The 26,023-nt window shown below is 44.7% G+C and overlaps 1 protein-coding gene across 30 annotated transcripts in view; it reads left to right on the top strand.

Annotated features, from left to right (window-relative positions):
• The window catches only part of ttn.2 (titin, tandem duplicate 2), a 226,054-nt gene that overhangs the window by 177,997 nt on the left and 22,034 nt on the right, over positions 1-26,023 (top strand). For all 30 annotated transcript variants that reach the window (XM_040034145.1, XM_040034143.1, XM_040034160.1 and 27 more), the window contains 15 exons: positions 1,509-18,602; positions 18,694-18,990; positions 19,095-19,682; positions 19,802-20,104; positions 20,199-20,495; positions 20,626-20,913; positions 21,003-21,302; positions 21,495-21,646; positions 21,745-21,895; positions 21,984-22,283; positions 22,398-24,164; positions 24,315-24,608; positions 24,721-25,008; positions 25,141-25,440; positions 25,597-25,931. In XM_040034145.1, the coding sequence (XP_039890079.1) occupies positions 1,509-18,602; positions 18,694-18,990; positions 19,095-19,682; positions 19,802-20,104; positions 20,199-20,495; positions 20,626-20,913; positions 21,003-21,302; positions 21,495-21,646; positions 21,745-21,895; positions 21,984-22,283; positions 22,398-24,164; positions 24,315-24,608; positions 24,721-25,008; positions 25,141-25,440; positions 25,597-25,931 (22,754 nt within the window). The remainder of the gene's footprint in view (positions 1-1,508; positions 18,603-18,693; positions 18,991-19,094; positions 19,683-19,801; positions 20,105-20,198; positions 20,496-20,625; positions 20,914-21,002; positions 21,303-21,494; positions 21,647-21,744; positions 21,896-21,983; positions 22,284-22,397; positions 24,165-24,314; positions 24,609-24,720; positions 25,009-25,140; positions 25,441-25,596; positions 25,932-26,023) is intronic.

Raw genomic sequence — 26,023 nt, 5'->3', positions numbered from 1 at the left:
ATAGTCAGAAGGAAGAGCGCAGGGCAAGCTAGCGAGACAGAAGTTAAGCTCTACTTGCAGCAGGCAAATTGAACCTCATTCAGATCTGGCGTTTGGAATTATTTTGGTTTTCATGTGACGTATGACCCTGAAGGTAAGCGAGTCATGGACTAAAGTAAAACAGTATGTTGGATGTGCCATGCAATGCTCAATTACATTGGTGTGAACTAGTGTGTTAGCGCAGTTAGCTCGTTAACGTGTTTGCCGTCTAGCCCCATGCACGGAGCGATCGGCGGTAGCTCGTTAACGGAGATTTGCCGTGTTGTGGCGTTAAGGTCATTTCAACGAGATTAACCTGAAAGCACTAGTGGGAACACAACGAATATGACTGCACATTTACGCCGACATCATCCTAGTGCAAAGACAAGTGGAAGCAGACAAAAAAAAGCAAGCATGCTACTAACTTTAGCCGAGTCATTTAGACAGCTGTTAGCACATGATTCTCCTTATGCTGCTGAGAATATAGCCCAGAAGAAGCGGATAGTATAGCTTTTATTTTGGAAAGAGCCATTTCTCTGTAATAAACTCTCTTTTCCAAAGATGAGTGATTCCTCAATCAGATACAGGGCTCGCAATATCGCTAGCCCGACGTCCCGGAGCTAGCGATTTTTTCAGTCGGGCTACCAAAATCTATCTCTTCCCTGCCCGTCGGGCTATTGTAGGAAAAATATATGTCAATGCTTTTGCATTCTTTCAGAAATGTAGCTGGGTAATTATGTCATTGGCATCGGTGAGCCACTGTCAATATGTGACATATTGAAGTCGCGTTTGAATTTGCGCTTGTTTTTTTGCTTTCACTTTGCAATCATGCGAACTGTGTATAGAGAGCGACAGCACTGATCTGTGAGTGATGATAATTTGTGCACCAATTCCTCTGACATCGTCTTATTAATCGTTAGCTTACTATGCAAACATGACAAGTGAAATCTCCCGCAGCTTACACATGTGAGAGGTTGATCGCGCAGAGAATCGCTGAGCTTATGTGAGTGAGCGTGTAAAAGCATTTCAGTTCTGCTGAGCCAAATAAGACAGGTCAGGGTGAAGAAGTGACAGCCAAAGAAAAGCTTACCACAAAACGGAGAAGTTATGACAAATCAGACTATAAGGCAAAAAGAAAGTGCAGCTTTATGGTTTCATGGACAAAAGAATTTCTGTGGCTGCAATATGACGAGCTAAATAACCAGGGCTGCACATAAGTGGTCCGCAGGTGCGCATTCGCTGTCAAAATAAAAAACACGCACAAGGGTTAGGGTTAAATTTAAAAACTGTACTTTTGAGTTAAAATATATATTTATAATTTTAATAAATGACAAATTAAAAATGCATGAACATTTTTTTGTATCGAAAAAATATCGAACCGTGACACCAAAGTATCGAACCGAACCGAACCGTGAATTTTGTGTATCGTTGCACCCCTAATAATTACCTATATTAACTTTGTTACCATATTTTGTTTTTGTGTTTATTAGATCCACCCGGTCCCCCATCCAACCCTAGAATTACAGAAACCACCAAAACCTCAGCCACATTCACCTGGGGCCGACCCCACTATGATGGTGGTCTTGAAGTAGAGGGCTACATTGTTGAATATAAAAAGGAAGGACATGATGATTGGGAGACAGAGACACAGTACCCACTGAAAGCTTCAGAATACGTGATTGGTAAACTACAAAAAGGAGGCAAATACCACTTCAGGGTTAGTGCTGTAAACTCTGAGGGAATAGGCGAGCCTGCAGAGGTTGAGAAAGTGACTGAATTGGTGGACCAGGAGATGTTGCCAGACTTTGAGCTGGATGCTGAACTCAGAAGAACTCTGGTAGTTAGAGTTCGTGCTTCAATCCGTATGTTTGTTCCTATCAAGGGCCGTCCTGTCCCTGAAGTCACATGGAGTAAAGATGATACTAACCTGAAAACACGTGCACATATTGACAACACAGAGTCGTACACTCTTCTGGTTATTCCTGACTGCACAAGATATGATGCTGGAAAATACCACCTTTGTCTAGAGAATGTTGCTGGAAAGAAGACTGGGTTTGTTAATGTGAAAGTTCTGGATACACCGGGACCACCAGTCAATCTCAAACCTAGAGAGATCACAAAGAACAGCATCACCCTACAGTGGGAAATTCCCATTATTGACGGTGGTTCTAAGATTCGTAACTACATTATTGAGAAAAGAGCAGCCACTAAGAAGGCCTACACAGTGCTTAGCACCACATGGCAGAAGTGTTCCTTCAAGATTCCAGACCTCGAGGAGGGAGCTTACTACTATTTCCGTGTCTCAGCTGAGAATGACCTGGGTGTGGGTGAGCCAGCTGAAACCCCAGAGCCAATCAGGGTATCCCAGGCCCCCTCTGCCCCAGAAAATTTGTATGTCACCGATGTTACCTCTGATAGTGCCAGCCTTGCATGGACCAAGCCTTTGCATGATGGTGGCAGCTTGATCACTGGGTATGTCATTGAGGCTCAAAAGAAGGACACTGATCAGTGGGTCCATGTGGCCACCATTAAGGCTCTGGATTATACTGTTACAGATCTAATTGAGGGTGCTGAATATACCTTCCGTATAATGGCAGTCAATGCATCAGGCAGGAGTGATCCCCGTGAGAGCAGACCAGCTGTTATCAAAGAGCAGACTTCTGCTCCTTCATTTGACCTGCGTGGGGTCTACCAGAAAACGATCATTGCTAAGGCAGGAGATCGGTTGAAGGTGGAGATTCCAGTGTTGGGCAAACCAAGGCCTGTGGTTTCATGGAAGAAAGGAGATACAGTGCTCAAGGAGACACAAAGACTCAACATTGAAACCACACCAACATCAACTATTCTCAACATCAATGAGATAAAAAAGAAAGATGGAGGCCAGTATTCTATGACTGGTAAAAACATGCTGGGGGCAATGACAGAGACAATCACAATCCTGGTTCATGACATTCCTGGACCTCCAACTGGTCCTATTAAGCTGGAAGAAATTTCATGTGATTATGTGCTGATGTCCTGGGACCCACCAGAAAATGATGGAGGCGTTCCTATTAACAACTATATTGTTGAGATGCGGGAGACCACTGGTACTTCATGGGTAGAGCTGGCAGCTACAGTCATCCGCACCACATTTAAGGCAGCCAGACTCACTACAGGAACTCAGTATCAGTTCCGCATCAAGGCCCAGAACAGATATGGGATTGGACCAAGCATTATCTCTGAACCAGTGGTAGCTGTCTATCCATTTGATGTACCAAGCCAGCCTGGCACTCCCGTGGTCACCTCTTTCAACAAGGATGCTATGACCCTTAGTTGGAATGAGCCATCCTCTGATGGAGGTAGTGCCATTCTGGGCTATCATGTGGAAAGGAAAGAGAAAAACAGTATTCTGTGGCAGAGGATCAGCAAAGCCCTTGTTGTTGGAAATCTGTTTAAATCAACGGGCCTTATTGATGGAATTGCATATGAACACCGTGTTATTGCTGAAAATATGGCTGGTCTCAGCAAAGCCAGCAAACCCTCTGAGCCCATGTATGCTTTGGACCCAGTTGATCCACCAGGCAGGCCAGTAGCACTAAATATTACTAGGCATGAAGTGACCTTGTCATGGACCAAGCCAGAGGGAGATGGAGGATTTTCTATTACTGGATACACTGTAGAGAGGAGGGAGATGCCCAATGGACGTTGGCTCAAAGCAAACTTCAACAACATTCTGGAAACTATCTACACAGTCAGTGGTCTAACTGAAGATGCAACCTATGAATTCCGTGTGTTTGCTAGGAACTCAGCTGGTGCTGTTAGTGCTCCATCCCAGTCATCTGAAGCAATCTTGTGCAGAGATGACATTGAAGAGCCCCGGCTTGATGTAGATGCATCATATAGCAGCACTGTTGTTGTCATGGCAGGAGAGGTATTCAAGCTGGAAGCCAGTGTAACTGGAAGGCCAATCCCATCTCTGGTATGGACCAAAGAAGGAAAGGAGCTTGAGGATACAGCCAAAATTGAGATAAAAACATCCGAGTTCCACACAACTTTAACAAACAAAGATTCGCTCAGGAGGGATGGTGGTGCTTTCACTTTGATTGCCAGCAATCCTGGTGGCTTTGCTAAGTTCATATACAATGTCAAGGTGTTAGATAGACCAGGACCTCCCAACTCCCTCACTGTAACAGATGTCACTGCTGAGAAATGTGTCCTTAATTGGCTCCATCCAACACATGATGGTGGTGCCAAGATTGAGTACTTTATCATTCAGAGACGAGAGACCAGCAGGTTGGCTTGGACAAATGTAGCCACAGACCTTCAAGCTAATAGGTTCAAGGTCACCAAGCTTCTAAAGGGCAATGAATACATTTTCAGAGTTATGGCTGTTAACAAGTATGGTGTGGGTGAACCTGTGGAGTCGGAACCTGTCATCTGTGCCAACCCCTATGTACCCAGTGACCCACCACAGCAGCCTGAAGTCACCATAATCACCAAGGACTCTATGGTTGTCTGCTGGGATCGCCCTGAACATGATGGTGGCAGTAGAATAAACACATACATAATTGAAAGACGGGACAAAACTGGCCTGCGCTGGGTGAAGTGCAACAAGAGGACTGTAACTGACTTGCGATTCAAAGTCTCAGGCCTCACACCAGGGCATGAATATGAATTCAGAGTTCTTGCTGAGAATAATGCTGGGCTAAGTCAGCCCAGTCCTTCCAGTCCATTCTACAAAGCCATTGACACCATCTTCCAACCTGGACCTCCAGGGAACCCCAGAGTGCTGGACACAACCAAGTCTTCTATCACACTTGCATGGAACAAGCCTGTCTATGATGGTGGTTCAGAAATCACTGGTTACATAGTGGAGACCTGCCTGCCTGAGGAGGATGAATGGACAATTCACACTCCCAAGAATGGTTGGACTGCCACTTCTTTCACCATCACCAATTTGAGGGAAAACCAAGAGTATAAAATCAATATTTCTGCAACTAATTGTGAAGGAGTGGGAGAGCCTGCAGCTGTTCCTGGAACACCCAAGTCTGAAGACAGACTAGTTCCTCCAGAAATTGAACTTGGAGCAGAACTACGTAAGGTGGTCTGCATCAGAGCCTGCAGCACACTCAGACTTTTTGTGCCTATCAAGGGAAGACCAGCACCTGAAATAAAATGGTCTAGAGAGCATGGGGAATCTCTAGATAAAGCTAACATTGAAATCACCTCATCATTCACCACTCTTCAGGTAGAGAATGTTGACAGATTTGATGGGGGTAAATACATTGTGACTGTAGAGAATGCCTCAGGAAGTAAGACAGCCTTTGTTAATGTCAGAGTGCTAGACAGTCCTGGAGCACCTCAGAATCTGATTGTCAGGGAGGTCACTAGAGATTCAGTTTCTCTTGCTTGGGATGCTCCTGTCATTGATGGTGGTTCCAGAGTCCGCAATTACATCGTGGAGAAGCGTGAATCAACCAGAAAGGCTTATTCAACTGTGTGTGCCAGCTGCCATAAGTCAAGTTGGAAAGTTGGAGACCTAGAGGAGGGAAAGATGTACTTCTTTAGAATTTTGGCTGAGAATGAATATGGCATTGGCCTCCCAGTAGAGACTCTTGAACCAATTAAAGCATCAGAGAGGCCTCTTCCCCCAGGCAAAGTGTCTCTCCGTGAAGTTACCAGCAAAAGTGTCACATTAAGTTGGGAAAAGCCTGACCATGACGGTGGAAGCAGAATCACTGGCTATATAGTTGAGATGCAGGGAAAAGGCAGTGAGAAGTGGACCCAGGTTATGGTTGTAAAAAGCAATGAAGCTCATGTTACTGGCCTTACACAGGGAGAGGAGTATACATTCCGTATTTCAGCCATTAATGAAAAGGGAGTCAGTGACCCCCGCCCTCTCAATGTGCCTGTGGTTGCCAAGGATCTGGTCATCTCACCAACCTTCAAACTTCTTTTCAGCACATTTAGTGTGCTAGCAGGGGATGATCTGAAAATAGATGTACCATATGCTGCCCATCCCAAGGCTACAGCAACTTGGCTCAAAGATGGTGTTGCTCTCAAAGAGACGACAAGAGTGAATGCAGATGCCACAGACAAAAATCTTCTCCTGGTTATTAAGGAGGCTTGCAGAGATGATGTGGGAACATATACTGTCAAACTTACTAACACAGCTGGAGAGGCATCTACAGATATCAGTGTTATTGTTTTAGATAAGCCTGGCCCTCCAACTGGCCCAATTAAGCTAGATGAGGTCACTGCTGATAGCGTGATCCTGTCCTGGGATCCACCTCAGTATGATGGCGGTTGTGCCATCAATAATTACATCGTTGAGAAGAGAGACACATCTACCACTAACTGGCAGATTGTGTCAGCTACAGTAGCCAGAACCACTATCAAGGCAGCACGTCTGAAAACTGGATCTGAGTACCAATTCAGGATTGCTGCAGAGAACAGATATGGCAAATCTTCAGCCCTGTTATCTGATACTATTGTTGCTCAGTATCCTTTTGAGGTTCCTAGTTCACCACGTTCTGTTACCGTTCAGTCAACCACCAAGGAAAGTATGGTGGTTGTATGGGAAAAACCCAGCAATGATGGTGGAAGCAAGATTTTGGGATACCATTTAGAGCTAAAAGAGAGAAACAATATATTGTGGGTGAAACAGAACAAACAACTTGTCCCAGAAACTAGATCCAAGGTTATTGGCCTGGAGGAGGGTATTGAATATGAGTTCAGAGTTTATGCTGAGAACATTGTTGGCCTCAGCAAAGCCAGCAAAGTGAGTGAAATACAAGTTGCCCGAGATCCTTGTGACAGACCAGGAAAACCAGAAGCTGTCATTGTAACACGAAACCAAGTGACACTAAGATGGACAAAACCCCAATATGATGGTGGAATCAAGATCACAGGTTATGTTATTGAGAAGAAGGAGGGAGCTGGTCGCTGGATGAAGGCCAGTTTCACTAACATCACTGAAACAGAATTTGTTGTCACAGGACTTATTGAGAATCAGACTTATGAATTCCGTGTCATTGCCAAAAATGCAGCAGGTGTTTTTAGCCAGCCATCTGATTCTACTGGAGCCATCACTGCCAAGGATGAGGTGGATCCACCCAAAATTGACTTGGAAGCTAAATACTCTCAAACTGTGGTAGTTAATGCTGGAGAGACATTTAAACTTGAGGCTGCTGTTTACGGTAAACCTGTACCCACAATTCATTGGCTGAAAGAGGGCCAGGAGATCACCGAAGCAGCTCGCTTAGAGCTTAAGAACACAGATTTTACAGCTTGTCTTGTTGTTAAAGAAGCCATCCGTGTTGATGGAGGTCAGTACATACTTCTAGTAAAGAATGTTGGAGGAGAGAAATCTGTTAACATTAATGTTAAGGTTTTAGATAGACCTGGTGCACCCGAAGGCCCTATATCCATTTATGGTGTCACTAATGAAAAATGCTCAATTTCCTGGAAACCTCCCTTGCAAGATGGAGGAAGTGATGTTTCCCATTATATTGTTGAGAGGAGGGAAACCAGCAGATTGGTTTGGACTGTAGTTGAACCAAAAGTTCAGACACTGAACTTGAAGATCACCAAATTACTTCCTGGTAATGAATATATTTTCAGAGTGATTCCTGTTAACAAATATGGAGTTGGAGAGCCACTGGAATCTGAGCCAATGGTTGCCAGGAATCCATTTGTCACTCCCAACCCACCAACAAATGTGGAAGTTTCCACAATCACCAAAGACTCTATGGTGGTGACCTGGGAGAGACCAACTAATGATGGTGGCAGCCCAATCCAGGGATACATTGTTGAGAAACGTGACAAGGATGGTGTGCGATGGACTAGATGCAACAAGCGCAATATTAGTGAGCTGCGCTTTAGAGTTACCGGGCTTCTTGAAAACCATAGCTATGAATTCAGAGTTGCTGCTGAGAATGCTGCAGGTGTTGGCATGCCTAGTGCACCAACAGTGTACTACAAAGCACTGGATCCTGTCTTCAAACCAGGCCCACCAAACAACCCCAAGGTGGTAGACACATCTAGATCCACTGTTTCCCTAACATGGGGCAAACCCATCTATGACGGTGGCTGCGAGGTTCAGTCTTACATTGTAGAGGCATGTAATGGTGCATCTGATGAGTGGTTTATGTGTACTCCACCAACTGGAATCATGGACACAAAATATACTGTGAAAAAACTTCTTGAAAAGCATGAGTACCAATTTAGAGTGTGTGCAATCAACAAGGTTGGTGTTGGTGAGCATGCTGATGTTCCTGGAAAAATTCTTTTGGAGGAGAAACTTGAAGCACCTGATCTTGATCTTGATGCAGATATGAGAAAGATGATCAACATCAGAGCAGCAAGTACGCTCAGATTGTTTGTTCCTGTAAGGGGTCGTCCAGCTCCAGAGGTGAAATGGGGCAAGGCTGATGGTGAGATTAAGGAGACTGCTCAGATTGACAATACAGGCAGCTATGCATCACTTGTCATTGAGAATGTTGACAGATTTGATAGTGGCAAGTACACCCTGACTGCTGAGAATGCTAGTGGAGTAAAATCAGTCTTCATAAGTGTCAGAGTGCTGGACTCCCCTAGTCCACCAACTAACTTCGTGGTGAAAGAGATTACCAAGAATTCTGTCACTCTCACATGGGAGCCTCCACATCTGGATGGTGGCTCAAAGATTAAGCACTATATTGTTGAAAAGCGTGAGAGCACCAGGAAAGTGTACTCTCCCATCACTACATGCAACAAGATGTCATGGAAAGTTGAACCTCTTCCAGAGGGTGGAATCTTTTTCTTTAGAGTATTGGCTGAGAATGAATATGGTGTGGGTCTCCCTGCTAAAACTATAGAACCAGTTAAGATATCTGAGAAACCTCAGCCACCTGGCAAGGTCAGTGTTGTTGATGTTACTCACAGCACTGTAACTTTAACTTGGGAAAAGCCTCTGCATGACGGTGGTAGTAGAATCACCCACTATGAAGTTGAACTAGCTCCCAAGGACAGTGAAGCTTGGTCTATATGTGCTAGTGTGAAAGCACTGGAAACATTAGTGACAAACCTTCTCAAGGGAGAGGAGTACCAGTTCAGAGTTGTTGCTGTAAATGACAAGGGCAAAAGTGACCCACGACAGTTGGCTCATTCTGTTGTAGCAAAGGACCTTGTTATTGAACCTGCTGTTAGACCCAAGGCAAGTTCTTACAGTGTCCAGGTGGGGTATGACCTCAAGTTAGAGGTCCCGGTCGCTGGTCACCCTAAACCAATTATCACCTGGACCAAAGATGGCGTAGCCCTTAAGCAGACTACCAGAGTCAATGTCACCGACTCAGCACAAACTACCACTCTTACCATAAAGGATGCTACCAGAGAAGATGGAGGTATGTACACTATCAGTGTCTCCAATGACCTTGGTTCAAAGGATGCCACTGTAGAGGTGATCACCTTGGACAAACCAGGCCCACCCACAGGCCCTGTAAAGTTGGAGGATATCAGTGCTGAGAGTATCACCCTCAGCTGGGAACCTCCTACATACACAGGTGGTTGTCCAATCTCAAACTATGTGGTGGAGAAGAGAGACACAACCACAACAAACTGGTCGGTTGTGTCTGCCACTGTGGCTAGAACCACTCTAAAAGTCAGCAATCTGAAGACAGGCACTGAGTACCAGTTCAGAATTTATGCTGAAAATAGATATGGAAAGAGCTATGCAATTGATTCACAGCCTGTTGTGGCACAGTATCCATTCCAGGAGCCAGGACCACCAGGAACACCATTTGTTTCTTCATACACTAAAGACTACATGGTAGTTGAGTGGCATAAACCCCCAAGTGATGGTGGCAGTGCCATCTTGGGCTACCATCTGGAAAGAAAAGAAAGGAACAGTATCCTCTGGACAAAGATAAACAAAATGCTCATCCAAGATTGTAGATTCAAATCTACTCCACTCGAGGAAGGCATAGAGTATGAGTATAGAGTCTATGCAGAGAACATTGTTGGCATTGGTGAATGTAGCAAAGTGTCTGAGGTTTATGTTGCCCGTGATCCATGTGATCCTCCTAGCCGTCCTGAGGCTGTGATTGTGACCAGGCACTCAGTGAAACTCAAGTGGAACCCCCCGGCGTACGATGGTGGGAGTTTAGTTACAGGTTATCTAGTAGAGAAACGTGATCTTCCTGAAGGAAAATGGATGAAGGCTAGCTTCACAAACATCATTGAACACGAATTCACAGTTACTGGCCTCACAGAAGATAGCAAATATGACTTCAGAGTAATTGCAAAGAATGCTGCAGGTGCCGTTAGCAAGCCCTCTGAGAGCACAGGATCCATAACTGCTAAGGATGAAGTTGTCCCACCTAAGAGTGAGACAGATCCTATGTACAACCAGACCATTGTTATAAATGCAGGAGAGACATTCAATCTTGAGGCCAGTGTGGAAGGAAAGCCTATTCCAACTGCTCAGTGGTTCAAGGGGAATCTTGAAGTTGAAAACTCAGCAAGAGCGGAGATCAGAAACACAGATTTTAAAGCTTTGCTTGTTGTAAAGGATGCTATCAGAGTTGATGGTGGACAGTATACTCTGGTTCTCACAAATGTGGCAGGAAGTAAGACTATCCCCTTCAGTGTGAAGGTTCTGGACAGACCAGGGCCTTCAGAAGGACCTCTTACTATCAGCAATGTTACTGAGGAAAAATGCTCACTGTCGTGGCTGCCACCCAGGCATGACGGAGGCGCCAGCATTTCTCACTACATCATTCAGAAAAGAGAAACTAGCCGCTTGGCATGGACTGTGGTCTGCAGTGATTGTAAAGCTACCATGTTTAAAGTTACAAAACTACTGAAGGGAAATGAGTACATCTTCAGAGTCATGGCTGTCAACAAATATGGCACAGGTGAGCCGCTTGAATCAGCACCAGTTATCATGAGAAATCCATTTGTTCCACCTGGAGCACCTCAGGATCTTGAGATCACAAATATCACCAGGGATTCTATGACTGTATGTTGGAATCGTCCTGAGACATCAGGAGGCAGTGACATTGTTGGCTACATTGTTGAGAAGAGAGACAGAGCAGGAGTGAGGTGGACCAAGTGCAACAAACGCAGAGTGACAGACTTGCGTTTCAGAGTAACAGGACTGACTGAGGACCATGAATATGAATTCAGGATATCTGCTGAGAATGCAGCTGGAGTGGGCCAGCCAAGTCCATCGACAACCTATCTTAAGGCATGTGACCCCACCTTCGAGCCAGGCTGTCCCACCAATGTTCATGTGGTAGACACTACTAGAGACTCCATTAGTCTGGCTTGGCACAGACCTATCTATGATGGTGGCTGTGAGATTCAAGGCTACGCTGTGGAAATAACCAAGGCTGATGAGGAGGAATGGGCCATATGCACCCCACCTTGTGGAGTCAATGCTACCAAGTTTACTATCAAAAAGTTGATTGAACACCAAGAATACAAAGTCCGCATTTGTGCCATCAACAAGGTGGGTGTTGGTGAGCCCACTGAGATTCAGGGAGTCGTCAAACCTATGGATAAGATTGACCCTCCAGAAGTGATTCTGGATTCAGAGCTCAGGAAGGGAATAGTTGTCCGTGCAGGAGGCTCGATGAGAGTCTGCATTCCATTCAAAGGCCGTCCTACTCCTGAGATAAACTGGGCCAAAGAGGATGGAGAGTTACCCAGTAAAGTTCAAGTTGAGACTGGTGAAGATTACACACAGCTCTCAATTGAAATCTGTGACAAATATGATGCTGGAAAGTACGTGCTCAATTTAGAAAATAGTGCTGGCACCAAATCAGCTTTTGTTTCCGTTAAGGTGCTAGACACTCCAGGGGCTCCTTTAAACCTAACAGTAACAGACATCAAGAGGGAAAGTGTGACTCTGACCTGGGAGCCTCCTCTTATTGATGGTGGTGCAAGAATCAAGAATTACCTTGTTGAAAAGAGGGAGTCCACAAGGAAGGTTTACTCTAATGTGGACAACAAGTGCACAAAGACAAGCTATCGTATAACTGGCCTGACAGAGGGAACTATATATTATTTCAGAGTCTTAGCAGAGAATGAGTTTGGTGTGGGACAGCCAGCTGAGACAGAAGAATCAGTAAAAACATCTGAGCCCCCCCTGCCTGTGGGTAAGGTCACATTGACCGAAGTGACAAAAACAACTGCTTCACTCTCCTGGGAGAAGCCAGATCATGATGGAGGTAGCAGAATCATTGGTTACTACATTGAGATGCAGCCTGTTGGCTCAGAAGAATGGGTGGTAGCTGCCACATGCAAAACTTGTGAAGGCACTGTCACAGGCCTCAGTGCAGGACATGAGTACCTATTTAGAATCTTAGCCTTCAATGAGAAGGGCAAGAGTGACCCTAGACCTTTGGCTGCGCCAGTCACTGCTAAAGATATAACCATTGAACCCAAATTCAAGATTCAATTTAACACTTATAGTTTACAGCACGGTGAGGATTTGAAGATTGAGATTCCAGTGATTGGACGACCTGTTCCCAAGGTTGAATGGAAGAAGGATGGACAAGCTCTTAAAGAGACAACAAGAATTAATGTTTCCAGCACATTGTCATGCACTAAGCTGTACATCAAAGATGCAAATAAGGAGGACTCTGGCAAATACACTGTCACAGCCACCAGTAGCATTGGAACAGCTACAGAGGAGATTACTGTTATTATTCTTGATAAGCCTGGGCCACCCACGGGCCCTGTAAAGATAGAAGAGGTGAGCTCTAATTATGTCACTCTCTCTTGGGAGCCACCAGAGTATACCGGAGGCTGTCCCATCAATAATTACATCGTGGAGAAGAGAGATACTACCACCACAGCATGGCAGATTGTTTCTGCTACTATTGCCAGGACAACCATCAAAGTCACCAAGTTGAAGACTGGTGTTGAATATCAATTCAGAGTGTCAGCTGAAAATAGATACGGGAAGAGTTCTGCAATTGTCTCTCCTGCTGTTATTGCTCAGTATCCATTTAGTGAGCCTGTGGCCCCAGGAACACCAGTCATTTCTTCTGTAACCAAGGATAGCATGGTCATTGAGTGGAAACCTCCTACCAACAATGGGGGCAGTCCAATTCTTGGCTATCACCTTGAGAGAAAAGAAAAGAATAGCCTCTTGTGGACTAAATTAAACAAGCTTCTAATCCCAGACACACGTTTCAGAACTACAGAACTTGAAGAAGGTATTGAGTATGAATTCAGGGTTTATGCTGAAAACATTGCTGGTCTCAGCCCAGCTAGCAAGCTGTCTGAGAGCACAGTAGCAAGGGACCCTTGTGACTCACCAGGAACTCCTGAGCCTATTGAAATCACCAGAAACCATGTGACACTCCAGTGGACCAAGCCCCAGTATGATGGAGGGAGTGCAATTACTGGCTATGTGATTGAGAGAAGGAAGCACCCAGACACCCGCTGGATGAAGGCCAGCTTCACTAACATCATTGATACACAATTTACACTTACTGGTCTGACTGAAGACTGTGTGTATGAGTTCAGGGTCATTGCCAGAAATGGTGCTGGGATTTTGAGCCAACCCTCTCAGAGCACAGGGGAAATTACTGCCAAAGATGAAATTGAGGCTCCAGCAGCCACCATGGATTCGAAATTCAAGGATATGACTATTGTTCACGCAGGTGAGACATTTGTCATTGATGCTGACTATACTGGAAAACCTTTGCCTGAGGTCATTTGGTTAAAGGATGGAAAAGAGATTGACAAAGCCACACCAAGAATGGAAATCAAGACTACCCTCACACGTACCATCCTGACAGTCAAGGATTGCATCAGAGTGGATGGTGGCCACTTTGTCCTCAAGCTTATTAATGTGGGAGGAGTCAAGATGATCCCAGTTAATGTCAAAGTTCTGGATAGACCTGGGCCTCCAGATGGACCTCTAGAAGTCAAAGGGGTCACAGCTGAGAAATGTTATCTGCATTGGAATCATCCCTCACATGACGGAGGAGCTGGCATCTCTCACTATATCATTGAGAAGAGAGAGACTAGTCGTTTGTCATGGACTATGGTTGAGCCCAAGATTCAGGCAATCAGCCACAAAATCACAAAACTATTGCCTGGCAATGAATATATCTTTCGAGTTACTGCTGTAAATAAATATGGTGTTGGCGAGCCTTTAGAATCAGAAGCTGTTGTTGCTCGTAACCCTTTCACCACTCCCAGTGCCCCCTCAAACCTTGAGGTCGGTGCCATCACTAGGGACTCCATGGTGCTTTCCTGGGAGAGGCCCAATGATAATGGAGGTGCAGAGATTGAGGGATATGTCCTTGAAAAACGTGATAAAGATGGTATCAGATGGAGTAAATGCAACAAGAAGAGGCTGAATGACCTGCGATTCAGATGCACTGCTCTCACAGAGGGCCACTCATATGAATTCAGGGTTTCGGCTGAAAATGCTGCTGGTGTAGGAAAGCCTAGTGCACCAACTCCGTACATCAAGGCCTGTGATGCCACTTATCCACCTGGACCCCCAAATAATCCAAAGGTCACTGACCATTCAAGTACCACAGTTTCCCTTTCATGGTCCAGGCCTATATATGATGGTGGTGCACAGATCACTGGGTATATTATTGAAATGAAAGAGGCAACAGATGATGAATGGATCATTAGCACACCACACACTGGCGTCCAAGCCACTAACTACACAGTAAAGAAACTTAAGGAGAATGCGGAATACAACTTCCGCATAAGTGCTGTTAATTGTGAGGGAGTAGGAGAACATGTAGATTTGCCTTGTTCTGTGATTGCTGCAGAGAAGCTGGAGGCTCCTGAAATTGAACTAGATTGTGACCTAAGAAAGATGGTCAACGTCCGTGCCTCTGCTACCTTGCGTCTGTTTGTGACAACCAGAGGGAAGCCTGAGCCTGAAGTCAGATGGTCAAAGGCTGATGGCACTCTAAATGAACGTGCCCAGATAGAAGTCACAAGCTCTTACACAATGCTGGTAATTGAGAATGTTGACAGATTTGACACTGGCAAATATGTGCTGACCCTTGAAAACCTCAGTGGCTCTAAATCAGCCTTTATCAACGTCAGAGTTCTGGATTCTCCTAGTGCTCCTACTAACCTCGGAGTTAAGGATGTTAAAAGAAATTCTGTCTCTCTCTCCTGGGAGCCTCCTCTAATTGATGGTGGGGCTAAGATATCACATTATATAGTGGAGAAGAGAGAACAGAAGAGAATGGCTTTCACCAGTGTTTGCACTAACTGCGTCAGAAACTCCTACATTATTTCAGACCTGCAGGAAGGAGGCCGATACTATTTCCGTGTGTTAGCTGTGAATGAACTCGGAGTAGGTCTGCCTGCATCCACAGATCAAGTTAAGGTGTCTGAGCCTCCTCTGCCTCCTGGTAAGATTGTGGTTGTTGACATTACTCGTCATGCTGTTACACTCTCTTGGGAGAAACCTGATCATGATGGAGGCAGTAAGATTACAAACTATATTGTGGAGATGCAGCCCAAGGGAGATGACAAATGGACGGTGTGCAGTGAAGTCAAAGCACTTGAAGCTACCATTGATGGACTCACAACTGGAGAGGAATACTCCTTCAGGGTAACTGCTGTGAATGATAAGGGTAGAAGCGATGCTAAGCCTCTGGCTACTCCTGTGGTGGTAAGGGACATCACGATGGAGCCCATCATCAACCTGTTATTCACCACATACAGTGTAAAAGCAGGAGATGATTTGAAGATTGACGTTCCCTTCAAAAGCAGACCACAGTCTGAGGTGTGCTGGAAGAAGGATGGCCAAGTGCTTAAGCAGACAACCAGGGTAAATGTTCTCAATTCAAAAACCTCATCTAAGATTGTCATCAAGGATGCCACGAAGGAGGATGTAGGGAAGTATGTGATTACCCTGACTAACTCAGTTGGTACCAAGTCAGCTGAAATCTCTGTTATAATCCTGGATAAACCTGGACCACCTAGTAACATTAAGGTTGATGAGGTGAGCGCTGACTTTATTTCTCTGTCTTGGGATCCTCCAACCTATGATGGTGGTTGTCAGATTAACAACTATGTAGTTGAGAAGAGAGACACTACTACTACAACATGGCAAATCGTGTCAGCCACAGTGGCCAGAACATCAATAAAGGTTTCTCGACTTACTCAGGGGACAGAGTACCAGTTCCGCATTGCAGCTGAGAACCGTTATGGGAAGAGTCCTGCCATAGATTCTGCTCCTGTTGTTGCTCAGTATCCATTTGAGCCTCCTGGCCCTCCAACCCAACTTCATGTTGTCCATGCCACCAAAACTGGGATGCTCGTGGTATGGGGCAGACCTGCAAGTGATGGTGGAAGTCCTGTTATTGGTTATCACATTGAAAGCAAAGACCAAAGCAGCATCTTGTGGACCAAGGTCAACAGAGGTCTGGTGACTGAGAACCAGTTTAAGATGACAGGAATGGAAGAAGGTCTGTTGTATCAGTTCAGAGTGTATGCTGAGAATATTGCTGGAATTGGTCCATGCACTAGGGCAAGTGACCCTGTGGCAGCCAGGGATCCATGTGAATCTCCACATAACCTTAGAGTCACAAACATCACTAGAAATTCAGTTTCTCTTTTTTGGGAAAGACCTGAATATGATGGCAGTGCAAAAATTACTGGCTACATTGTTGAGCGTCAAGAGCTTCCCAATGGTCGCTGGCTGAAATGCAACTTCACCAATGTTCAAGACACTTACTTCGATGTCACTGGTCTCACAGAAGATGTCCGATATGATTTCCGTGTTATTGCTAAAAATTCTGCAGAGCAATTGAGTGCTCCTTCAGAAAGCACTGGACCCGTCACTGTCAAAGATGATGTAGATCCTCCCACCATTATACTGGAAGATAAATTCAGACAGTTGGTTGTCATTAAGGCTGGAGAAATCATTAGAATTGATGCCGAAATTACTGGGCGTCCACTCCCAGTTGTTTCATGGTCTAAGGATGGAAAGGAGATTGAGGCCAAGGCTAGATGTGAAATCACATCCACTAACTTCACAACCACGCTCATTGTCAAAGATGCTATCAGAAGGGACTCTGGACAGTATGTTCTTACTCTGCACAATGTAGCTGGAACCAGATCTGTGGCTATCAACTGTAAGGTTCTGGACAGACCTGGACCTGCATCAGGACCTTTAACAGTTTCTGGTCTCACAGCAGAGAAATGCACCCTGTCATGGGGACCACCTCAGGAAAATGGTGGTGCTGAAATTATGCACTACATTGTTGAGAAACGTGAGACCAGTCGTCTTGCCTGGACTCTTGTCTATGGTGACATGAAGGCAACTACCTGCAAAGTGACTAAACTGCTCAAAGGAAATGAGTACATCTTCCGAGTTAGGGGAGTCAACAAATATGGAGATGGTGAAAGCCTGGAGAGTGAGCCAACAAAGGCCACTGATCCATTCACTGTCCCGTCAGCTCCCACTAATGTCCAGGTCACCTCTGTTACAAGTGAGGCAATGACCATTTGCTGGGAAAGACCTGTTTCTGATGGTGGCAGCAGTATTGCTGGCTATGTAATTGAGAAGCGAGAGAAGACTGGCCTCCGCTGGTGCCGTGTCAACAAGAAACCTGTTTATGACCTTAGAGTGAAAGCTTCACACCTTCGCGAGGGCTGTGAGTACGAATACAGAGTTTTTGCAGAGAATGCTGCTGGCCTCAGTGCTCCTAGCACTCCTTGCCCACTCACCAGGGCAGAAGACCCACAGTTTTTACCCTCACCTCCAGCTAAGCCTAGGATAATTGACTCCACAAAGACTACAGTCACCCTGTCATGGAATAAGCCACTTTTTGATGGTGGAGCACCTGTGACTGGTTACAGAGTAGAATACAGGAAGACATTAGATGATGAATGGATTGTTGGAGTACAGAACACCAAAAACACAGAATTTACAGTGGTGGGATTATCACCTGGAACTGAATATGTGTTTGTTGTCAAATCCATTAACAAAATTGGAGTGAGTGAGCCCAGTCCTGAGTCAGACAAACAAGTTGCCAAAGAAAGAGAGGAGGAGCCAACCTTTGATGTTAGCAATGAAATGAGAAAGACTCTTATTGTAAAGGATGGAAGCTCTTTCACAATGAAAGTTCCTTTCAAAGGCAAACCCATCCCTAGTGTTACTTGGGCTAAGCCTGATGTAGACCTTAGAGTTCGCGCTGTAATTGACACCACAGATACCTTTACTTCCATCACCTTAGAAAAAGCAACTCGGAATGACTCTGGAAAATACACTGTCACTCTATCCAATGTAGCTGGTACCTCCTCCTTGACGCTCACTGTCCGTGTTTTGGACTCACCTGGGCCTCCTAGTCATATAGAGGTCAAGGAAGTCACAAAGACCTCTGCTACTATAACCTGGGATACTCCTGAGATTGAGGGAGGAGGACCAGTCAAGAATTACCTTATTGATTACCGTGAGGCGAGCAAGAAAGGCTGGACTAGATTGACTGACACATGCCACAGACTGACATACAAGGTGGCAGACCTGCAGGAGGGAGAAGTCTACTACTTCAGAGTGACAGGCGAGAATGAATATGGTATTGGTGTTCCTGCTGAGACCAAAGAGGGGACCAAGATCACAGGTATTAAATCCTGAGTTGGTATTTTTTAAATTTTTATAGAAAATATATATCAAAATTTGTTTTAATTGAAAGACATATTTTCTTTCTCCAGAAAAACCAAGTCCACCACCAAAACTGGGTGTAACGGATGTAACCAAGGAAAGTGTGTCCTTGGCTTGGGCCAAGCCAGAACATGATGGAGGCAGCAGAATTACTAGCTACCTAGTAGAAGCACTGGAGAATGGACAAGAGAAGTGGGTTAAATGTGGTACAACAAAGTCAATCCACTTCACAGTGTCTGGTCTGAGGGAGAATGCAGAGTACTTCTTCAGAGTCAGAGCTGAGAACTATGCTGGATTCAGTGATGTTAAGGAAATGATTACTCCTGTAGTGGTCAAAGACCAGCTTGGTAAACTACAAGCTTGTTATAATAATCAGAACATGCCATGCAATTAGTAGAGACTACACCTAATTTCTCCTGTTGTAACTCTTTTTGGTACTTTTCTGTTCTAGAATCTCCTGAGATCAACATGAAGGACTTCCCCCACAATACAGTATATGTTAGAGCTGGATCTACCCTAAAATGTGAGATTCCATTGACAGGCCGGCCTTTACCTAAAGTGACTCTGTCCAAGGATAATGTGCTGCTCAAATCAACAATGAGGTTTAACTCAGAAGTCACTCCTGACAGTATCAAGATTAGTCTGCGTGAGAGCATTGCAGGAGACTCAGGCCGCTATGATATTATTGCCTCCAACTCCAGTGGAACCACCAAGTCCTTTGTAAATATTGTGGTTCTTGACCGCCCCAGTGTCCCACTTGGACCAGTGGAGCTGTATGATGTCACAGAAGACAGTGTAAGCTTAAAGTGGCTCCCACCAGCATATGATGGTGGCAGTCCCATCACCAACTACATCATCCAGAAGCGAGAGACAACTACAGCCAACTGGATGGACGTGTCTTCAGCTGTGGCCCGTTGCACCATGAAAATTATGAAGCTGACCACTGGCCTGGAGTACCAATTCAGAATTAGGGCAGAGAACAGATATGGAATCAGTGAACATATTGACTCCCCAGCTGTCGCTGTCAGTCTTCCTTACAGTAAGAAGTTTTTGCTTTTCTTATTATTATACATAAACATAATAATTTTGCTACTCATTCTTTACACCTTCACTATGTGAGCATGCCAAAATTCTCAAACTCTGCCTCTTGTTCTCCAGCTATACCAGATGCGCCATCAACTCCAGAAATTACTGCTGTAACCAGGGAAAGCATTACTGTTGCATGGAAAGAGCCAAAGTCAGATGGAGGCAGCCATGTGTTTGGTTACCATCTCCAAATGAAAGACAAAAACAGCATCCTTTGGCAGAGAGTCAACAAAACAGTGATCCGTGCCACACACTTTAAAGTCACCAACATAAATGCTGGACTTATTTATGAGTTCAAGGTAGCAGCAGAAAACTCTGCTGGAATTAGTGCCTTCAGCAAGATTTCTGATGCTGTATTGGCTATTGATGCCTGCGGTGAGTTTATAGTCGATAAAATGCATGAAGAATTCTTTGACTTAAGATTTTCTGCAATATTTATTAAAATCATTCTCACTGTATCTTCCTATAGAGCCACCCCTATACTTGCGTATAACTGACATCACTAAGAACTCCATTAGTCTGGCCTGGCAGAAGCCTGACTATGATGGTGGATCCCCAATAACTGGTTACATCATTGAGAAGAGAGAGGGTGTTAGCCCCAAATGGTCTAAAGCTAACCTCACCAATATCACAGACACCCGCTTCATTGTTACTGGCCTCACCCAGGATGAAACATATGAGTTCCGAGTCATGGCAAAGAATGCAGTTGGTTCAGTGAGCAATCCGTCTATCACTGTGGGGCCAGCCACATGTGTGGACACTTATGGTAGGTCTTTTCATGTTGGGTTATATTTGTGTATTTTTTTCTGCAATTATGCATTGTCTTGTATTCTAAGATATTTATTCCACACCCTACATATTCTACATCCTGACTTGTTTTACCATCTCTGGTCCAGGTGCCCCAGAGATTGAAATACCTCAGGAGTATCTTAATGAGGTCAAGCACAAGGCTGGCTCTAATGTGGAACTCAAATTTAATATAAGAGCCAAACCTGCTCCCAGTATTGAGTGGTTTAAAGATGGCAGAGAGCTTAAGCCTACTTCTCAGCTCTCTTTTAAACACACTTTCGAGTCCACAAGTGTGTTCGTGAAGGAAACAACTCGTCTTAACTCTGGAACCTATGAAGTAAAGGTGAAGAACTCCCTCGGATCTTCATGTGCCATTGTCAGGCTGCTCATTCAAGGTATTTATTTAATATTTATTTTTCATTGTATAACATGTATCATATATGCAGTATACACCCTGAGTCAAATGTTTTCCTTGTCTAATCAGATAAGCCAGGCCCACCTGCTGGAGAGATTCAGTTTAAGAAGGTGACAGCTGACAACATCACCATCATGTGGTCGCCACCTGCTGATGAAGGTGGTGCCATGGTAACACATTACATTGTAGAAAAGCGGGAGACCAGCAGGGTAATGTGGTCGATTGTCTCAGAGAAACTGGTTGACTGCATTGTGAATGTGCCCAGACTCATAATGGGCAATGAGTACATCTTTAGAGTCCGTGGAGTCAACAAGTATGGCATTGGAGAGCCACTGGAGTCTGAGCCCATTATTGCCAAGAATGCATTTGGTAAGCAAATAGAATAAAGTCACCTCATCAGTCACCCCATATGTGACTGATGAGGTGTATCTCTCCCTCTCTCTCTCTCTCTCTCTTGCTCTTGCTCTCATGTTTGAAAATATATCAACTTTCATTATAGACAGTGGTAAATTACAATGGTAAACTTAAAAGCTTTAACCTTATCATTTTTATTTTGCACAGTACCTCCCAGCGAGCCATCTAAGCCTAAAGTTACTATGATCACTAAGTCTACCATGACAGTGATCTGGGAAAGACCAGCGTTGGACGGAGGCAGTGATATTGATGGGTACTATCTAGAGAAAAGGGAGAAGAGGAGTCTGCAATGGTTCAAGGTTTGTTTGCTGCCCCAAATCTAAAAAGTTCAAGCATAAAGAAAATCTACCAATGAATAGGAGATGTTAGCTTTAATACATCCATTTTTTTTATCAAGGTGGTGAAGGGCACTATCAGAGACACCAGGCAGAAAGTGGCTAACCTGGTGGAGAACAATGAGTACCAGTACAGAGTGTGTGCTGTCAACAAGGCTGGAGCAGGGAACTACTCTGAACCTTCTGAGCTCTATAAAGCCTATGACCCAATAGGTATATGACTTTAATTTGCAGTTATCCTCATCTCGTCAGCATTTGAGGAATTCCTTTATTGTTTACATTTTCCTTTTTTCTTCTCCAGATCTACCAGGTGAACCCACTAAGCTGCGTGTGGTTGACTCCACAAAGACATCTATCACACTTGGATGGGAGAAGCCCGTCTATGATGGTGGCAGCGAAATTACACACTATATTTTAGAGCAGATGAATACAGAGGACAAAGAATGGGTGATTACCAACCCACAAGTCAAGACATGTGAGTATGTCGTGTCCCACCTCAAACCTGGCATCTACTACTTCTTCAGAGTATCTGCTGTCAACTGTAAAGGCAAAGGAGAAGACATCAAAATGTACCAGCCTGTGCAAGCCAAAGATATTTTAGGTTAGTATTGATATAGTTCCCTTTATAGTACAAGATATTAGTCTTGAGACGAATCAATAATAAAATCAAAATTAATATTCTTTTCCATCTTTGTATGACATTTGTGTCCAACAGAGGAGGCTGATCTGGACTTGGATGTTGCTATGACAACTCAATACACAGCAAAGGCTGGCCGTGATGTGGAAGTCTTTATCCCCCTGAAGGGTCGTCCTACACCAAATGTCACCTGGCGCCGTGGTGACCGTAACATGGCTGGTGATAACCGCTACACAGTCACAAGCACTGAAAGAGCTACCACACTCCTCATCCCCAAGGTCACCCGTGATGACTGTGGAAAGTATGTGCTGGAAATTGAGAATGGTGTTGGAGAACCTAAGATAGTTACTGTTTCCCTCAAGGTTCTGGACAGTCCATCCACCTGCCAGAAACTGATGATAAAGAATGTCACAAGAGGAAAGCTGACACTAAGCTGGGAGCCTCCGCTCATAGATGGTGGCTCCCCTGTGACTAATTACATTGTCGAAAAGAAGGCCTCCACTATGAAAGCTTATCAAGTGATTACTGATGAGTGTTTAAATACAAGTTACAAGGTGTCAGGGCTGGAGGAAGATATAGCTTACTTCTTCCGTGTGTCTGCTCAAAATGAGTTTGGTGTGGGTGACCCTTGTGAAACCACTGATGCTGTCCGAGCAACTGAAACTCCAGGAGCTGTTAAAGACCTAATAATGGTGGACTCCACAAAGAACTCTGTCACCCTTCAGTGGAGCAGACCTGACCACGATGGTGGCAGCCACATCACTGACTACATCATTGAGAAGAGAGCCCAGGATGAAGTCAAATGGACTTTAGCTGCTAAATGCAAGCGGTGCAGCTGTGAAGTGACGGGACTCAAGGAAAATGCTATCCTGGATTTCAGAGTGTTTGCAAAGAATGAGAAAGGCAACAGTGACTTCTCCCAAATTGGTCCGATCACAGTGATGGACCTCATCATTCCACCTGAAGCCAAACTGAATGATTATCCCAATGGAGAGCTTGCTGTTCGTATAGGTCAAAACATCCATATTGAGTTACCATTCAAGGGAAAACCAAGACCTACAATCAGCTGGCTAAAGGATAATTTCCCACTAAAGGAAAGTGAGAAGATTCGCTTTAGGACCACTGACAACAAGACTTCAGTTACAGTCAGAGGGGTTAAGAAAGAACATGCTGGACAATACACCTTGGTTCTGGATAACAGAGTCATTAAGAACTACTTTGACATCAATGTGATCACTCTGGGACCCCCTTCAGTCCCTACTGGCCCCATCCGTTTTGACGAGATAAAAGCTCAGAGTATTATTATCTCCTGGGATGAGCCGAAGGAAGATGGAGGTGGCGAGATCACCTGCTACAGTGTGGAGAAACGTGAAACCTCCCAGGCCAACTGGAAGATGGTCTGCTCCAGTGTTGTCAGGACTACCTTTAAGATTCCTAACCTGGTCAAAGGAACTCAGTACCAGTTCAGAGTCCGTGCAGAAAATAAGTATGGGGTCAGTGAGCCACTCATCTCTTCAGATGTTGTTGCCCAGCACCAGTACAAACCTCCAGGTCCTCCAGGAAAACCAGTTGCCTACAACATCACCAGTGATGGTATGTCAATAAAGTGGGATGCCCCAGATTTTGACGGGGGTTCCCCAGTCTTAGGTTATCATGTCGAGAAGAAGGACAGGAACAGCCTCCTATGGCAGAAAGTGAATTCCACAACCATCTCTAACAGAGAGTACAGAATAATTGGTCTTGTGGAGGGTCTGGAGTACTCCTTTAGAGTCTATGCAGAGAACAATGCCGGACTCAGCCCTTGCAGTGAGCAGAGCAAACATGCACTCGCTATCTCCCCTGTTGGTAAGTAGACGTTGCTCAGTACATCAGTCTATATTTAGGAGTTGTTTTGTATTTACAGAGTTTAGACATTATGATTCTTTCATTTTGTCCTCTTTAGTTACTCTTTACATCTAAATTATTATGGATTAATTGCTTTCTTGCCTCAATTAGATCCACCCGGTACCCCAGTCTGCATTGATGTAACCAGAGACTCAGTCACCCTCCAATGGGACATTCCCAAGAGGGATGGTGGAAGCAAAATTGTAGCCTATAGTGTGGAGAGGCGTCAAGGCAGAGGCAAATGGCTACGGTGCAACTTCACTGATATCAGTGAGACCCAGTTCACTGTAACTGGTCTCTCACCTGGAGAAAGAATTGAGTTCAGAGTGATTGCCAGGAATGCTGTTGGCACAGTCAGCCCACCATCCAACTCCTCTGGATACATAATGACCAAGGATGAGAGCAGTAAGTATTTTTAATATAAAAACATGTTAGAAGAACGCAAATTGTTGATTGTTTTTTAATTAATCACATCTTACTTGATGCTGATTCATAATCTTTTTGTCTGCATCTCCAGTTGCTCCTGAGATTGAGTGGTCTCCAGACCAGGTGCTCACCCTGAGGGCTGGAGATAATGTCAGTCTCAGCTGCAAAATCACCGGGCGTCCAGTCCCACAGGTTCTTTGGTACAAGGAGGGTAAAGAGATCGACAAGAGGACTATGATTGACATTGAGATTACTACTGGCATTGGCACCAGTAGTCTGTTTATTCGCGATTCTAACAGGAACCACCGTGGAATTTACACTGTAGAGGCCAAAAATAGCTCTGGAACCAGGAAAGCTGACATTAACGTTAGAGTCCAAGGTTTGTAAATGTGTGCAATTTGTTATAATATCTGTTAAAAAACACTGTTTTAGACAAATCTGTTTCTGTTGACACAAGTGATACAAATGTTTTTACCGTAACAAGTCTCCTCAATCAACTGTTTCCTTGCAGATACCCCTGGACCCGTCGAGGGCCCAATCCGTTTCACAGGCATCACAGCTGAGAAGTGCACTGTGTGGTGGAGCCCACCAGAGAACGATGGCTGTGCTGCCATTTCTCACTATGTGGTGGAGAAAAGGGAGACATCCAGGATCACTTGGGCCTTGGTCACCTCCAAGTGTGAAGCTTGCTCTTATAATGCCACCAACCTCATCAAAGGCAATGAGTACCAGTTCAGAATCTCTGCTGTCAACAAGTTTGGTGTCGGCAAACCACTGGACTCTGATCCTATAATTGCGAAGATGCAATACAGTAAGTAAAGTTACTCAGTGCTGTCTGTCTGACTTGTTGGGAAACTCTTAAAAGTAATCTGAATTTTCTATTGAACATAAGCACTAATGGAAGAAATGCTTTCCACCATTCAAAGATATTACTTTAAAAAAATTATATTTTTGTTCTGTTACTCAGCTGTTCCTGATGCCCCTGGTACACCAGATGCCACCCATGTTACTGGAGACAGCATAACGCTGTGTTGGACCAGGCCACGGTCAGACGGAGGCAATGAGATTAAATGCTACATCCTAGAGAGGAGAGAGAAGAAGAGCTTGCGCTGGGTTAAGGTCTCCTCCAAGAGGCCCATTACAGAGTTAAGGCACCGTGTGACCAAACTTACTGAGGGCAATGAGTATGAGTTCCGTGTTATGGCTGAAAATGGTGCTGGTGTCGGACCAGCCAGCAGCACCTCCAGGCTCTTCAGATGCAGAGAACCAACAAGTGCCCCCAGTGCTCCCACTGTAATCAAGGTAGATCTTGTGTTAACACTCATTGAATTATACATGTTTCATATTCATACACAAGAGGCAATTTGGATACAAAACAGGTGCAGCATTGTAGT

Source organism: Simochromis diagramma, unplaced genomic scaffold (genome assembly GCF_900408965.1).
Source record: "Simochromis diagramma unplaced genomic scaffold, fSimDia1.1 OVJJ01000176.1, whole genome shotgun sequence".
In the NCBI taxonomy this organism is placed as follows: Eukaryota; Metazoa; Chordata; class Actinopteri; order Cichliformes; family Cichlidae; genus Simochromis; species Simochromis diagramma.
This window is presented reverse-complemented; position numbering and strand designations above follow the sequence as displayed.